The 15,887-nt window shown below is 34.4% G+C and overlaps 1 protein-coding gene and 1 long non-coding RNA gene across 4 annotated transcripts; both read right to left on the bottom strand.

Annotated features, from left to right (window-relative positions):
* Nucleotides 1-2,681: 2,681 nt before the first annotated feature.
* On the bottom strand, nt 2,682-4,454 carry LOC127180501 (uncharacterized). Of its 3 annotated transcripts, none has more exons than XR_007829656.1 (5): nt 4,440-4,454; nt 4,249-4,352; nt 3,605-4,153; nt 3,166-3,252; nt 2,682-3,064 (listed from the first exon to the last, which is right to left on the bottom strand). It is a non-coding gene; the product is annotated as an uncharacterized LOC127180501 (long non-coding RNA). The 3 variants fall into 3 exon arrangements; XR_007829655.1 differs by having other exon boundaries at nt 4,249-4,314; XR_007829654.1 differs by having other exon boundaries at nt 4,249-4,311.
* Nucleotides 4,455-9,515: 5,061 nt separating this feature from the next.
* Nucleotides 9,516-14,758, bottom strand: zgc:77650 (uncharacterized protein LOC334219 homolog). Its single transcript, XM_051134936.1, has 7 exons — nt 14,567-14,758; nt 13,318-13,398; nt 12,924-13,033; nt 12,763-12,834; nt 12,510-12,635; nt 10,860-10,968; nt 9,516-10,382 (listed from the first exon to the last, which is right to left on the bottom strand). Exons 1-6 carry the CDS (start codon nt 14,631-14,633, stop codon nt 10,882-10,884), a joined length of 543 nt encoding a protein of 180 aa, XP_050990893.1. The 5' UTR covers nt 14,634-14,758; the 3' UTR covers nt 9,516-10,382; nt 10,860-10,881.
* Nucleotides 14,759-15,887: the final 1,129 nt, after the last annotated feature.

Here is a 15,887-nt window from a genome sequence, read left to right as displayed (position 1 = left end):
CATGGTGCTTTCTTTAAAATCAAATGAAAAATACGCTAGCCTCAGAAAAAACACTTTGGTGGACAAATACTAACAAAGACTAATAAATATTGTAACAAACATATTGCTTATTGTTAATTAATGGAACCTTACTTAAAAAAAAATTTCTTATTTATACTTTGTTTCACCACTGATTTGTTTTATATTTTTTATACAGTGTCTAAACAATCTTGTAGTTTCCTACTGTAAGAAGTGCTATAGTTAGTAAATTCATCATCAAACATTGGCAGATAAACAAAAATAAACACAGCACAATATGATTTTTTGTTGCAGATTTTACTATTTTTATTTTTTTTTTTACTTTTTTTCCCGGGGCTTTTTGTTTTCTCAGTTGGGCCCCGGCCCAACCGAAACCAAGCAATGCAGAAACCAAAGGTTTCACCAAAAATTCGCTTCTTCACATATTCAGCATTATTCAGGAGTCAGCATTGTACATTTTTCAGGAGTCAGCAACGTGTTAAAGAGTTTTCTTGGTTCACTTTTAGCATTACATGCATTGGTTTTTTCTGGTCGGTTCTTGGATTCGTAGCATTTGTTGGAAAGTTGAGGCTTCGCGCGGATCGTCAGGCGTCATGCCGGTGTTATAGGCTTCGCAGACTGCGCTGGCCTCTGCACATCTGGACACCAGCACAGCTCAAAGATGGAGACTCATGCAAATGAGTTTCCCCTTTGAATTGTGCTTGGCCAGATGACCTTACCCCTGGCAGCAAGGATTTACATAACCTCCGCCTCCTTCATGATGCTAGAACAAACAACAAAACCATTCAGCTACAGGAAGTGCAGAGGGTGTCAAATATCAATTATATAACAACTGTATAACAACTTGCTATAAAATATAACTAAATAACGCATTTGAATGAAATCATTGGTTAAACATTGTGAGGTTTAAGTTTAGTGCCCTGCCTTTTACAATAGTTCAAATATATACTCACACATTAGTGCTACGAGACCAGACAATTTTCCACAGCATCTCCCACAGAGGAAACACCATAAAACCTGGTAAGATGATTCAGGTTCCAGATTACACAGTGATAAAACACCAAAATAAAACTTGCAGTACAAAATCATTTAATTGTGATGATTAAAAACACACTGAATACATTTTTATAATAAAGTAATAATAAAGGGAAATTGTCTCAATAACTAGTTGTCTTACCTTGTTGATCTGGCAGCAGAAGGCTTTGGTCATGGAAAAGACAGATCAGTGTGTCTCTCTGTAATTTATACTGGTTCACTGTTCCCGCCCTCAACTGATCTGTGAACAGCTGTTGTTCTTGTTTTCATACGTTTCATTTTCTCAGTAGGTTTCTGATCCTCTGTTGGCCCATCCCTTTACAGGAAGGCTTTGTTTTTGTTTCTTGGTGAATGACACAGCATTTTTGTTTCTGCATTTTAAACATCCACTAAAATGCAAAAATGAATCTTATCTTTGTTGATACAACACATATATTGCTTTGCATCCATTTACAGTTTCAAAACACATTTATAGATAGAAATGCTTTCCTTAACACCATATCCCAAAAATTACAAGGCAAAAGACTGAAAGTTTACATCTTACCTTTAGTAACACTTCAGTATAGTGTTCCGTTTGATAACATTAATTAGCATGAATTAACAATTAAGACTTCTATACGTCTATACCAGGGGTCTTATCTTACGTTCCTGGAGAGCCGCAGCCCTGCAGAGTTCAGCTCCAACCATAAGTAAAACTTACCTGCATGTTGCTTTCTAGTAACCCTTCAGACCTTGATTAGCTTGTTTAGGTGCGTTTGATTAGGGTTGGAGCAAAACTATGCAGGGCTGCGGCTCTCCAGGTCCGACGTTCGCCACCCCTGGTCTATACTATATACTATACTATATTACTTCTATACAATTTCAGTTGAGGCTGTTTTAAACATTTGCTAATATTTTTCTAAAATGTAAAGTTGTATCTGTTAACATTAGGTAAATAAATGTGAGCTAAGATTGATAAATGCTGTAAAAGTGCATCGCTCATTGCTATTTCATGTTATGTGAATTAGCTAATGTTAACAAAAGAGATCTTGTCGGTGCCGATGGCGTTGTGGTTAGTGCGCCAACATATACAGCACAACTGTGCTCACGGCGACCCGAGTTTGATTCCTATCTTGAGGTCCTTTGCCGACCCCGCTCCCCTCTCACAACCCTAATATGTTTCTGTCATCTCTCCCCTGTCCTGTTTGAGTAATAAAGTAACAAAAGCCAAAAATTGTAACTTTAAGAAAAAACAAAAACAAATGAGAGCTTATTATATGGTGTACCATAATCGCTTCGTTATTTTAGCCTTTTCTTTCTCCACTGAGATTAGTAGGGTTTCTGTTGTATTGGGTTTTGTTTACTTTTAACACAGAATAAGCCAGTTACATTTCGATTCTGCTCTTGGTCTCTGTTTCTCAAACCTCATTATGCTAAATTGTCGTTAGAAGGTGGTTAGAAGGTGGATAATGTTCATGAATATGTATTATAAAAATATCATTGAAATGTTTAAAAACTCAGATTAGATGAATAAGGTTTGTAATGACATGAGTCTGACAATGATGAGAATCTGTTTGACCTTGTTATTCTTTAAAAAGAGTTTCATAACTTGAATAAAATAAGACACAGACATTTATTTCAGTTTCAGATTTTTCTATTTTTATTGATTTTTTTTTTTTTTTTTCAGAAAAGAGTTGCAGTTAGCCTTTAATAAAAAAATAAAAAACTGGTTGTTTTTACAGCAGGCCATCCCCACAGCCTACCAACCAAGCAACAGACAACCAGAAGCCGACCAAAGGTAAAAAGGGTGGGGGGGAGTTAAGGGTAAAGTCGGCTTCTTTGTTCATGTTTGTGCGGTAGCTTCTAGTTTCTGGTGCTTCGTCAGCAGGCCATAGACTGGCGCTGTTCACTGCAGGTCCGCTGAACCCCGGCCGGAGATCCAGTGTTGCCAAAGAATGCACTAGAACAGGGCAGCGGACCCGAGTGCCCGAATCCCTTGGCGGTTGGGTTCTCCTCCTCTCCTCCTCAAAATCTAAACATGAAATGATCACATTTTTATATCTAAAGTTCAGAGATACAGAACTGATCTAACAATAATACTTATGATAATAATTAAATGTGAAAGATACTTACAAAATAATAAACGCAAGCACTGGCCTAAGGCCTAAAAGAGATCCTTAGGCAGCGTGACGTCTCAACTCGTATGCAGTCATCTAGTAGCTAAAATTGACAGGAATTGAAAAAAACAACATTAGTATAATCAACTAGCATATTAAAAAAAACAAAACTACTGATGTAATTCTGCAAAACAAATTGCAATATAATGCATCTGCGCATGTAATCTCAAATGCTAAAGATTTGTCTATCAAGGTACAACTACGTCTCCGCAGATGAACTGTGCATTTTATTTGACAGATGGGTGGAGGTTTTATTTACGTGGCACAAGCACAACTTCCTTATTGCCTAGCCAGCAAAGAGATTACAGAAAAAACATAGCCTACATTGTTTTTAAAAGAGTGCGTTAATACTGCTGTAAGTTTTAAAAAGCAAATAAATAGGTGGGATTACTCACCGGACTGCATACTAGATCACAGCATACAAGCAGATCATCTCCGCTCCATTTCAGACAAGGGAGTCTGCAGGATAGAAAGGAGCGATCTCTGTATCCTTTCGCTTAAATACTCTACAAAAACTCCTCCCTCTCCTCATCAGTTTCAGTTTCTCAGTAAAGTGAAAGCTGCAGTAGTGACTTGTCTAAAGACGTTTTTATTGTAATTGTTCATATTACATTTATGGTTACATTTTTTCTTTCTTTTTTTCTTTTTTAAATATTTAAAGGAATGATTTTAATCTGTTGGTCTCCCGACCAACATAAATCAAGCCACAGAAACCAAAAAGGGGATATCCATTTGGTTCACTTTTTGACATATTGTCATTCACATAACATTCATATAACATATTCAGCTCTTTGTGTAAAACTTCAGCGCATCACTGGCTCTGTGCATCAGCGCCATTAGTACAAAACAAAGAAGATGACCCTAGAAAATCCAGAGTTCCTCCTCTGAGTTGCACCAGACAAGATGTTCTGCCCTTGGGAGCAGGACCTCAACTCCATCTTCCTCTGTGTAGTGAAACAATCAAAAATCAAATTAAGATCAAATTATGTTTTTATGACATTTATGTACAGTTCACGGTTTTATGTTAAGCTCTACTCACCCATTAGTGCTGTAGCCAGTTCCACGGCGTCCTCCACGGAGGAATCACCACAGACCTGGAAAACTACTTAATTGAAGTCCGGGTTACATATTTGACAAGGCAAACTAAATTGGCAATACGCAAGTAATTAAACAATTCAGCGAAGTTTTAATCAAAGGTAAAACAAATTAGGAATAACTCTTCTTTCTTACCTTTTCTTCTGTTAATCTTTCAGCAGAACACTATGTAAGATGTCGAAAACAAGCTGAAAAGGACAATTCCCTCTGTTATTTATAGCAACACCTGTCACCTGTGATGTGGACAGATCTTGCCCTGGAAAGTCCTGGGATGACCTTCACACCCAAATCTAATCATGATTGATTAGAGTTACACTCACGCAATAAGGCAGTTCCTGTGATAACAGGGATGTTTACAGCTGTGGCTGTGTCATGAAATGTTTTATGTGGATGGACCTTCATAAAACAGGAAGGTCAAAGTGTAGCATATGAAAACTGTATGTCAAAACTGCTGACAAAAGAGCATAAAGGTTCAAAACAGCAAATAAAATAATCCAGCTCTGACAAACAAACAATAAAATGCTCTTTCTGTCCTATGACAGTATAAAAATTATATGAATTTTGGCCCATAAACACTGGCCCTGTTAACACTTCTCATTAAGTTTCTTTTTGCAAACAATATTATAAAACGGTTAGTTCCAATTCTCAATTCTGATGGGTCAGCAGCTGTGTTTTATTCACGATAAAGCACGGTTATGACCGCTTCACCCAACTGTTCTGTGTATCACTGAGCAACACCCTTTGCAACATAAACAAACAATCAATATGCACATGTTTATTATTATTATTATTATTTTAAAGCAGAAGTAAGCCTTTTTGAACTTCCAGTTCATTACCCGCTATAGGGAATAACGAGAAGAATAACAAAAGTGCAGTAAAAGGTAAAACTGTTTGTACTACAAACCAGTGTGTTCATAATTAACATAATACATTAAATAATACGGTAAACCAGTTTGCAATATCAAGCAACAAAACGAGCTAAAAAATTACTGGAAGCAAATGACACCAGAAGCCAGACACATTAAATTTACAAGTGGCCGTGCCCGCTTTAACGAGAAAAATAAGGTGGATAGCATCAAAACTGTTTTAATGTATTATCATAGTCCCTTTAATTAAGGCAAGTCATTTCACTCGGCGGCAATTTTTGAAACACCTTTCAGGAATGCAAGTGCAACTCCATCTCTTTGAACAGGCAAACATCAAATTCTCCAAAAACTGTTCACCAAGCTTGCGATTAAATTTCATATTTGAAATCACCAGTGAAATCTGACAACAACTGTATCATAAATGTTGTTTCTTTTGTTCAAATAGAGTTTAAAAAAAGCTTTTTCTTTCAGGCTCGACGAGCCAGTGCGAATGCGCAGTCATGAGCGCAACAGGGACTTCTACAGCAGCTGCAGTGATGCGCTGACTTTACCAATTAGCGATTGGCTCATTTATTCCGAAGGCGGGGCTTCCTGCAATAGAGAAATGCATTTCTTCCCCCATTTAAAACTATTCAAGTGACAAGCCTTGGGTATTCTATAGTCTTTGTTATTATGTATTTGTGCAGAATTAACTGCATCATTTCTCAAAATGCTTTATGGAAGCCAAAGACCATGACCATGACCCAAGACCAAGAATTAAATAACACAAAATATATTTTCATGAAGCTATAAATTCAGAAAGAGGTAAAAATCTTTAGACCACTTTGATTCGGAACGTTTTGTATATGAGATCATCTCTCACTCAAAGTTGTGTAACCTTTGTGCAACAGCACTATATAATATTCCTGTGCAGGAATCAGCAGTGTCATATTGTGTGGTGTTAGTAAGATATCCGAACCAGTGATTTCAACAAAGTTTGGTGTGCCTGTGAACCCTTAATAAATAAAAATTGGAAAACAAACACAGAACAATAATGAACTTCTGTTGTGGATTTTGCTATTTTTATTTATTTTTGTTGTTCAGGGCTTTTTGTTTTATCAGCTGGCCCCTGGACCAGCCGAACCAAGTAATGCCGAAACAAAGTTTTCACCAAAAAAAGGCACAGGAGAATACACTTCTTTACCTGGTTCATATTTTTAGCATTATTTAAAAGCCAACACTGTGTCAGAGAGCTGTCTTTTTTTTTTTGGTTGATTGTTTGCATACACCTCAAACGAGACTTTGAGATTTCAGAGATGTGAGATTTCATAGACTTTCATTGTAAACTAGACAATTCGTTGTAGACTTTTATGGCATAGTAGAGTTTCATTGTAAACTAGACAGTTCGTAGTTGGCTTTCATAGCATAGTAGACTTTCATTATTTAACTAGACAGTTCGTAGTTGGCTTTTATAGCATAGTACACTTTCGTTGTAAAGTAGACAGTTCATAGTTGGCTTTCATAGCATATTAGACTTTGATCGTAGACAGTTTGTAGTTGGCTTTTATAGCATAGTAGACTTTCATTATTTAACTAGACAGTTCGTAGCTGGCGTTCATAGCATAGTAGACTTTCATCGTAGACAGTTTGTAGTTGGCTTTCATAGCATAGTAGTCTTTCATTGTAAACTAGACATTTCATAGTTGGCTTTCAAAGCATTGTAGACTTTCATCGTAAACTAGACAGTTTGTAGTTGGCTTACATAGTAGACTTTCATTAAAAATTAGACATAAACTAGTGCATAATAGATATTCACTGTAGGCTGTACAGTTCAAGTAGACTTCATAATAATTCTTAACTTCATAAAACTTCATAATAGACTTCGTGGTACACTTCAAATGTTGCATTAGACTTCACATGAATGTTGAAACTATAAGTACTTCAAAGGAGATTCAAGACTTCACATATCACAGACTGCACAGCACTAAGGCGCTGACCTCTGCGCATTAAGACACCAGCACAAAACAAAGGTAATGGATCCTCTGAATGGCGCTGGGCCTGATGACCCTGCCCCTGGCAGCAAGGTTTTACATGAACTCCTCCTTCATGATGCTAGAACAAACAGTAAAGCCAATTAGCTATATGAAATGCAAAGAGTTTTAAACAAAGTAGGAACAATATTCTTGTTACAGCACATTGGAAGTAAGTTTCACAAGGCAAAAATAGTAATGTACTTGAATGGAATCATTAGATGTAACATTGTTCCCTAGTTCACTAATGTCTTTAACTACAACCCCCAAAAAAGTCTAAATATCTGACATACTCACACAGTGAGACCAGTCAAGGTTCTGTGGTGCCGCGTCTCCCTCAGACGAAACACCATAGACCTGGTTAAGATAATTTAGTTTCCAGGTTACACAGTGACAAAACACCAAAACAAAATTTGCACTACAAAATCATTTAAATGTTATGCAGAAAGCACTTTTTCTATAATAATTGTGTGAAGTTTATTTACATTTAGACATTTAGCAGACGCTTTTATCCAAAGCGACTTACAAAAGAGGACAATGGAAGCAATCAAAATCAACAAAAGAGCAATAACATGCAAGTGTTATGACAAGTCTCAGTTAGCCTAATGCAGTACACGTAGCAAGGTTTTTTTTTTTTATTATATAATAAATATAAAGAAAACAGATAGAATAGGAAAAGAAAAAGCAAGCTAGTGTTAGAGGCCTTACAAAAAGCTAGTGTTAATTTTGTTTTTTTAAAGTCTATACAGTAGTTGTCTTACCTTGTTGATCTGTCAACAGAAGGCTCTGGAAAGGACAGATCAGTGTGTCTCTCTGTAATTTATACTGGTACACTGTTCCCACCCAGGCTCGATCTGTGAACAGCTGTTGCTGTTTTGCTTTCTCTGTAGTTTCTGACCTTTTATCTTCAGCCCACTGCTGTTTCTCTACCCATCCCAAGGAGTAGAGTTGAGAAACAGTGCACTACAGAAAGGGTTTGCTATACTTTCTTGGTAAATGGTAGTCTTTTTGTTTGTTTAAACATCCACTAAAACGAATCTTAGTCACTCTTATCTTTGCTGAGACAACATGTGATTCTGACCAATTTCTTTCACCCTAATGTTTAAAACACTGAAATAATCTTTGAAAATCCTGAAAAAAATTGTAGAAATGTAGATGGGGTAACTTAAGCGTAACATGATGCTTACCTTGTGACTACTGTTATTAAATAATTCATAAAGCTACTCAAAAATGTTCTTACATATTTTCATATTTGTTCCCAATTCCTCTATTAATTTTTTACCATAAATAGTACAAGTTATCTATTTTAACCTTCTCAAATCTTGTTCACGTTTTTGTATGTGTGTATCTTCAAATGGCAAGTGTCACCAAAGTCACAAAGTATAACAAAACCTGCTATGTTCTGCCCTTAGAAGCAGGATCATCTCAATTCTATCTCCTCTCTATGTAACAAAACAATCAAAAAACATAACAAGATCACCAAACGGAATTGCAGTTGATACCATTTATGTTGCAGTTTATAAACTTTGTACCTGAATGACATCTGGTGCCTCCTGTAATTTGTGATCTGGACAGATCTTGCCCTGGAAGGTCCTGCAAATATTTCCACACCCAACTCATCAACAGGCCAGCTCCTGTGGTATCAGTAATGTTTACAACTGCGGCTACGTGACTGGTGATAAATAACTGTTCTGCTCCTAGTTTCGGTTTTTTAGTACGTTTCTCACTGCATGCACTAAACATACTTATAATTTTTTATGACTTGTTCTCTTTATAGAAAAAGATGGGCATCATATTATTTAAGCCCTTAACCAAATCTAAATTTGCATAATTTTAAATTCGCAAAATGTACAGGATTTACATTTACTTGTACATTTAAAAGGCATGGCACAGCTCGCTTTATCCCTGCTTCTTAAAAATGGATAATTGCTCATGTAATTAAGCGATGGAAGTAGTTAAGAGTTCAAACACCACTCAGCAGGCATACATGTATGTATATATGTACAGTATATATACAAATAGAAGTGATCAAATCATCACAATTCAGTCTTATTGTTAGTTTTCATTTAGTTATTTATCTGTAGTAATTACAGTACTGTTCAGTTGATTGAAGTTGTTAATTCCAGGTGCCATCTGCTGGATTGATGCAGTAATACAACTTGGTAGAACAGACGTTTTCTGATTTGTCTGTTGAGAACATTATTATGAACATTAACTTTTGAATTGGTTAAAACGCAAATTAATGACTATTTTTGTTCCCAAAAAGTGTGACACATGAATTTAAAGTCTGCATTTAAGGAGCAAAATTTATAGATTTATCACATTCAACACAATGGTAAGTTCACGATTATGTTTTATTCTAAAACAATATGATACATATAATACACAAACAAATTTGTCATGATAATAGGGTAAAATAGACTGTATCTGTTACACATCAGTTTAGGAAAGCAAACCATTTCAATCAGACATGGAATTCATCAATACATTAAACCTGCATTCAGCAGTCAGATTCAGACACAAATAATGATAAGCTCAAGAAACACGCCTGAGCGAAACATTTCACGTGGCATGACAAACATAAAACACGTCAATCAGGTACAACTTTAAATTAGAAATGGAAAGAACTTCATTGCATCGTTGTGGCTAAAGGACTTCATGTTCCCTTTGACTCTGACCTAGAGTAAAAACCAGTGATCTGGGTCACTCAAACATTTGCCACAAACAACAATAGATAGTGGGGGGAAAACTAACCTAGTAAAAGAAACTTAACCTTTTCATGCCATTCATGCCATGTGCAGTTGATGAGGGGAATTTCAACCAAGATCCAGAAGTAAACTCTAAAAGACTCATGCAGACAAGGATAATGTTTAGAAGGACCACAGGACTCCACGCCACTACAGCGGATAATGCAATGTAACAAACTTTACAGCATTGCATATCTATAAGGATTGACGAAACAGGCATGGCTTTGATTCGCCAAACGACTCCACATGTAAAGTCCAGTTCTGAAATATAACTAACCCCAGAGATTCTCCAGTGAGCTTGACAACAAATTCTCAGATAAACAATGCAGAGCAGACTAAAGCAAAACCAATAACCCTGCTCGCTAAACAGGGACTCCAGTGTTTTTGGTTTTGCATGAGGACTTTCTGAGAAACCGAAAAGGCCATAGCAAAGGAAGGTCCTTCAAAACATTTCTCCTGAAAAAAAAAAAAAAAAAATATATATAAAACATTTCTATATATTGCAAAATAATAAAAATATATATATATATATATTGTTGAATATATATATATATATATATATATTATTGACGGGATATTATGCAAAACAAAAGCACACAGTCCATTTATAAATGTTGAATTTGTTATAAAAAAAAAAAAAAAAAAAAAAAAAAAAAAAAAAGATGAATAATAAATAATTTTTCTATCCTTAAAATATTTAAAAAGGCCAAAAAGTACATTTTCCCATGTAAAAAGTTGTTGTTGAATTTTAAACAAAACAAAAAAAAAAACAAGAAGAAAAGAAATAGATTAACTTGGGCAAAGAAATATATTGTAGAAAAGAAAGCTAAGACAGGCGCAGAGCGTTTGATGGTTTCTCCCCAGTTTCCAGCTGTGTCACACACTTAAAAATTCTAAGAGGAGTCTCTAGCTTTTCCATTGGTTCATACGCACCATCTCACCCCTAACAGGCCCGTTAGCGCTTGGAGAGCTCATTGGATAACCAGTCCAGTCCTTCATAGAGTCCAGTGCCCTGTGTAGCGCAGGTCGCTTGGACGTACCACTGCAAGAAGCCCAGACAGAGAAAAATCATTAAAAATGATGTCACAGCCCACACTCCATTCACAAAGTATATTTCAAAGTATAAAAAAAAGATACAATACAGTCACTTGGGTAAATACTTAAGATACATCTTTGTACCTTGTTTACTCCTGTTTGAATCTTCCAGTTTTGTACCTTTTTTATATGTCAACACACACTTTGATTTTGATTTCAGTTGCTCTTAAGAAATCTTACCTGTCAATGTTAGAAAAGTCATAAAAGTAGTAATAGAAGTAGTGCTATCAAATCGATTAATCACATCCAAAATAAAAGTTTGTGTTTACATAATATATGTGCATATGCTATGTATATGTATATTTAAATACACAAACATGCATGTATATATTTATATATATACATGTATATATATATATATATATATATATATATATATATATATATATATATGTATTCATATTTATATGATTTATATTATACATAAATATAAATATAAATATAAATATAAATATAAATATAAATATATATATATATATATATATATATTCATATATTCATATTCACATGTATGTGTGCATATTTATATATGCATATAAATATACACAGGACATCCACATATATTATGTAAACTTTTATTTTGGATACGATTAATCACAGTTAATCTATTTGACTAAAATTGATTAATTGTGATTAAATGCATTCAAAATAAAAGTTTGTGTTTATATAATATTTGTGCATGTGCTGTGTATGTGTATATGTATATATAAATACACAAAAAGGGCATGTATACATTTAAAAATATTTACACATATGTATTCATAGTTATATGATTTATATTATATAAATATATACATATTACATTTATTTCTTAAATATACACATGTATGTATATTTAAATATACACAGCACATACACATTCATATTATGTAAACACAAACTTTTATTATGAATGCGATAATTCGTGATTAATTGATTTGACAGCACTAAAAAAAACAATAGCAGTAGTGGTTTTGTCTGGCATATTCACTACCGTTAAAGTGTTTGGAGTTGAAAAGATGTGTTTTTTAATTTTTTTTAAACAAATTAATACTTTTATTTAAAATGAATGCACTAAAACTGATGAAAAGTGACAGTTAAGATCTTAACATTTTTTCTAATTTAAACACTGTTCTTTTGAACCGAAAAATCACTCGGATCACTCACAATAATATTAAGCAATTGTTTTCAACAATGATAATAATAAGAAATGCTTCTTGAGCACTAAATCAAATATATTAGGATACTAATATCATGGGACACTGAAGAATGGAGTACTGATGCTGAAAATTCAGCTTTGCATCACAGGAATAAATTACATTTTAAAATGTGTCGAAACAGAAAAGTATTTTTTAATCTAATAAATGCAGCCTTTGTGAGCATAATGTTTTTGTTTTTTTTTTCCAAACCATTGAAGTATTAGGTAGTGTATTCACTTGAACTACTCAGACATTAATCAGAGGGTGGCTAGGTTGAAACTAGAGACTAGGTAGTGCGTGCTGATGTTACCGTTCTACTGCGTAGACTCTGCAGCCCAAGTTTGTCTGTGAGTTCACTGACAGCCATGGCATTAGGCAGATCCTGTTTGTTTGCGAAAACGAGCAGCACGGCGTCCCTCAGTTCATCTTCCTGCAACTGCATATACGCACAGGAAAAGACACCGATGAGGCAACTCAACCACATTTAGCAAACAAAACACTTCCATAAATGTCCTGATTTATTGCACTTGGCTGCCATTTAAGATCACAATGATATATGCTACCATTTTAGAAAGCTCCTCTGCAGATTCTGCCACTCTCTCTCTGTCATTGCTGTCCACCACAAAGATCAGACCCTGAAGACAAAGGGAGACACAGAAAGTGCAATTAGTCTCTGCAAAGAGTGCCCCTATGTTTTTTGTATGAATACACATTAAGATCTTACCTGTGTGTTCTGAAAATAGTGTCTCCAGAGAGGACGAATCTTATCCTGACCGCCAACATCCCACACGGTGAAGCAGATGTTCTTGTATTCAACAGTCTCTACATTAAAACCTGCCCAAAAGAAATACAATGACACATAGTGAGAGCATTCAGTGGAATAGTTCTGCTTTTTTATTACACACTGACTTAATGTTGTGGTGTAAGACAGGACAATCAAGCAATCACTGACACCAAATGTATGATGACATCCAGTGGACGTTGAGATATCAAAGTACCACAAACTCATAAAAATTCCCCGAATGATAGGATACTCATATGACTCAGAATGCAACACATTCTACCAATGACCGCCACTTTGAGATCAGAGTCAAATCAAAACAGTCCTGTCCTCTTACCTATGGTTGGAATGGTGGTCACAATTTCTCCTAGTTTGAGTTTGTACAGTATTGTGGTTTTGCCGGCAGCATCCAGCCCCACTGTAAAACAGCACAGATACATGATGAGAATAAGGTTTCTAAATATATAAGACAGAAACGGCAGTAACAATCTCAATGAAGATCTCATGCCCTTAAATGGCCAAGGATATAAACTACACTGTACTATTCTAACAAACATAGTTCACTAGAAGATATTAAATATTGAACATTATACAATTGCACTACCAGTCAAATGTTTTTGAACAGTAAGATCTTTTTTTAAAGAAGTCTCCTCTGCTCACCAAGCCTGCATTTATTTGATCCGAAGTATAGCAAAAACAGAAGAATTCTGAAATATTTTTACTTTTTAAAATAACTTAAAAGAAAATTATATATATATTTTTTTTTTTTTTTTGAAAAAAAAAAAAAAAAATTACACTACCAGTCAAGTTTTTGAATAGTTATATATATATATATATATATATATATTATTGACGGGATATATATATATATATATATATATTATTCACGGGATATATATATATATATATATATATATATATATATGCATATATATATGCAGACCCTACTTCAATAATCTTACTTCAGTCAACAAAAGCACACAGTCCATTTATAAATGTTGAATTTGTTATAAAAAAAAAAAAAAAAAAAAAGAAAAAAAAAAAGATGAATAATAAATAATTTTTCTATCCTTAAAATATTTAAAAAGGCCAAAAAGTACATTTTCCCATAAATGGAAAGAGGTCTTGGGCACGGAATATGTTCATTGATAAGTTTCTGTAACACACATTACAATATGAGTACGATGCTAAAATAAACGCGGTGGTTTCATGACAGTTATTACAGTAATTAGACAGTACAGTATACTAGAATATAATATATACTTCACTTAAATATATACATTTTACTAAACACTCAGTGGCTAATCTGTTCCTGCTCATGAACTGACAGTAACGTTACACTTCAATTATTTACCAAATTTATTTATTAAAATCCTGTGGGATCTTATCACAAGACAATTTATCGGGTAAATAAATACCCAGTTGACTTAGCTCAGTCTGTACATGTTAAGGAAAAGCAAACTATAATATAAAGCAGAGGAATCAGCTATAGTTTTTGTTTTTTATCCGTTATATTCCGGAGAATGACAGAATTGCGAAAGTTGGCTAACGCCGCTAGCTTAGCTAGCATGAGACTCAACACTCACCCATGAGAATTCTCATCTGTTTCTTTCCAAACAGCCTGCTAAAGAGCGATGAGATGGTCAGACCCATGATGAAAGACACAGATCAGCTAAAACTACGGAATAAATCCTAATGTCTAAAGTTTTTTCGGTGTGATGCTCGTCGTCGGGTGTCAGGAAGCCCTGTCGGCTCTGCGCTTGCGTAATGCCACGTCACAGCCGCCGTGGAAGAAATGACGCCACGCCACTTCCGATGCGTTTTTTCCATAATTACAGATTTTAGAAAAGAAGAAATCAGCGCATAATAATGCAAAGAGGTTTACATACTGTTAAAATGACTAAAAATAAAAATATAATTATTATTTTTATTATTATTTTCCAGTATATTATTATAATATACGCTATTCATATTATACGCTTTTTTATTTTTACTTGCCTGTCATTATAAACGTCAGTCAGTCGAAGTGAACGTGATCTATACAAATAAAGGATTAAAGATATAAGAAAGTAGCACTTTTGGTTCTTTTGGTAAAAAGTTGGCTTCTTGTCAGCCTTCATTATTCTATTACTAGTCGCAGAATAATTATTATATTTACAAAAAGTCTTTGGATCACATCCAGAAGGTATGTTGTTAAATAACGCGTAACATTAATCTTTTGCAAGAAGTGCAACATCAGCAGTTTGTGAAATGCACCATTGATCCACAAAAGTTCAGCTACAGGCCAGTGCCAAAATACATTTTGTAATGCTTATTGAAAATGTACAAGGGCATTTATATTGTAATTTTTTAAAACACCCGTCTTTCTTACTGGATAAATATGATCAACAGTTTTGTTTACATAGTGAACATGGGAATAACACAGGCTGGGAATCAATGGTAATAGCAGCTAATTTCTAATTTACACAAAAAAATGTGCATAAAACATCCTACTATTTTGTCATAGTGAGATGATCATACTCATTGCTCAGTTACTAAAAACTATTCACACTTGCAAAACATTTAAAATAGTTTCTGTATTTGTATATTTTTTTCTATGTGCATGAAACAATAATGCATGTCATATCATGTCTAGTGTGTATTGTAGCTTGAAGGGAACCTTAAATATTTTTTATCAATATTAAATATTTTATTTTTCAATATATTTTTGCTCAATAAACATGCATTGTTACTCCCATATGCCACTCCATTATAACACAAATTTGGAAAGTTTTATAAATACAGGTAAGAAAACCATTAGCAATGTTTTTACAGTGAAAATCAGGTTACATAAACCAGCTAGATCTACTGTTAGTCTTAAAAATAAGAAACAATCTATCAATTCTAATTAGGCCATAGTTATTGGAC

The sequence above is a fragment of the Labeo rohita genome, chromosome 18 (genome assembly GCF_022985175.1).
Source record: "Labeo rohita strain BAU-BD-2019 chromosome 18, IGBB_LRoh.1.0, whole genome shotgun sequence".
NCBI lineage: Eukaryota > Metazoa > Chordata > Actinopteri > Cypriniformes > Cyprinidae > Labeo > Labeo rohita.
Note: the sequence above shows the minus strand (reverse complement) of the source record. Positions and strands in the feature narration are given on the sequence as shown.

Excerpts from the sequence above, each read along its gene's own strand:
- zgc:77650 (XM_051134936.1), bottom strand. The coding sequence starts at position 14,633 with ATGGGTCTGACCATCTCATCGCTCTTTAGCAGGCTGTTTGGAAAGAAA. Across the intron at positions 12,636-12,762 it reads CAGAGGAGCTTTCTAAAATG|TTGCAGGAAGATGAACTGAG; the intron begins GTAGCATATATC and ends GCGTATATGCAG. Across the intron at positions 10,969-12,509 it reads AGAGTCTACGCAGTAGAACG|TGGTACGTCCAAGCGACCTG; the intron begins GTAACATCAGCA and ends GGCTTCTTGCAG.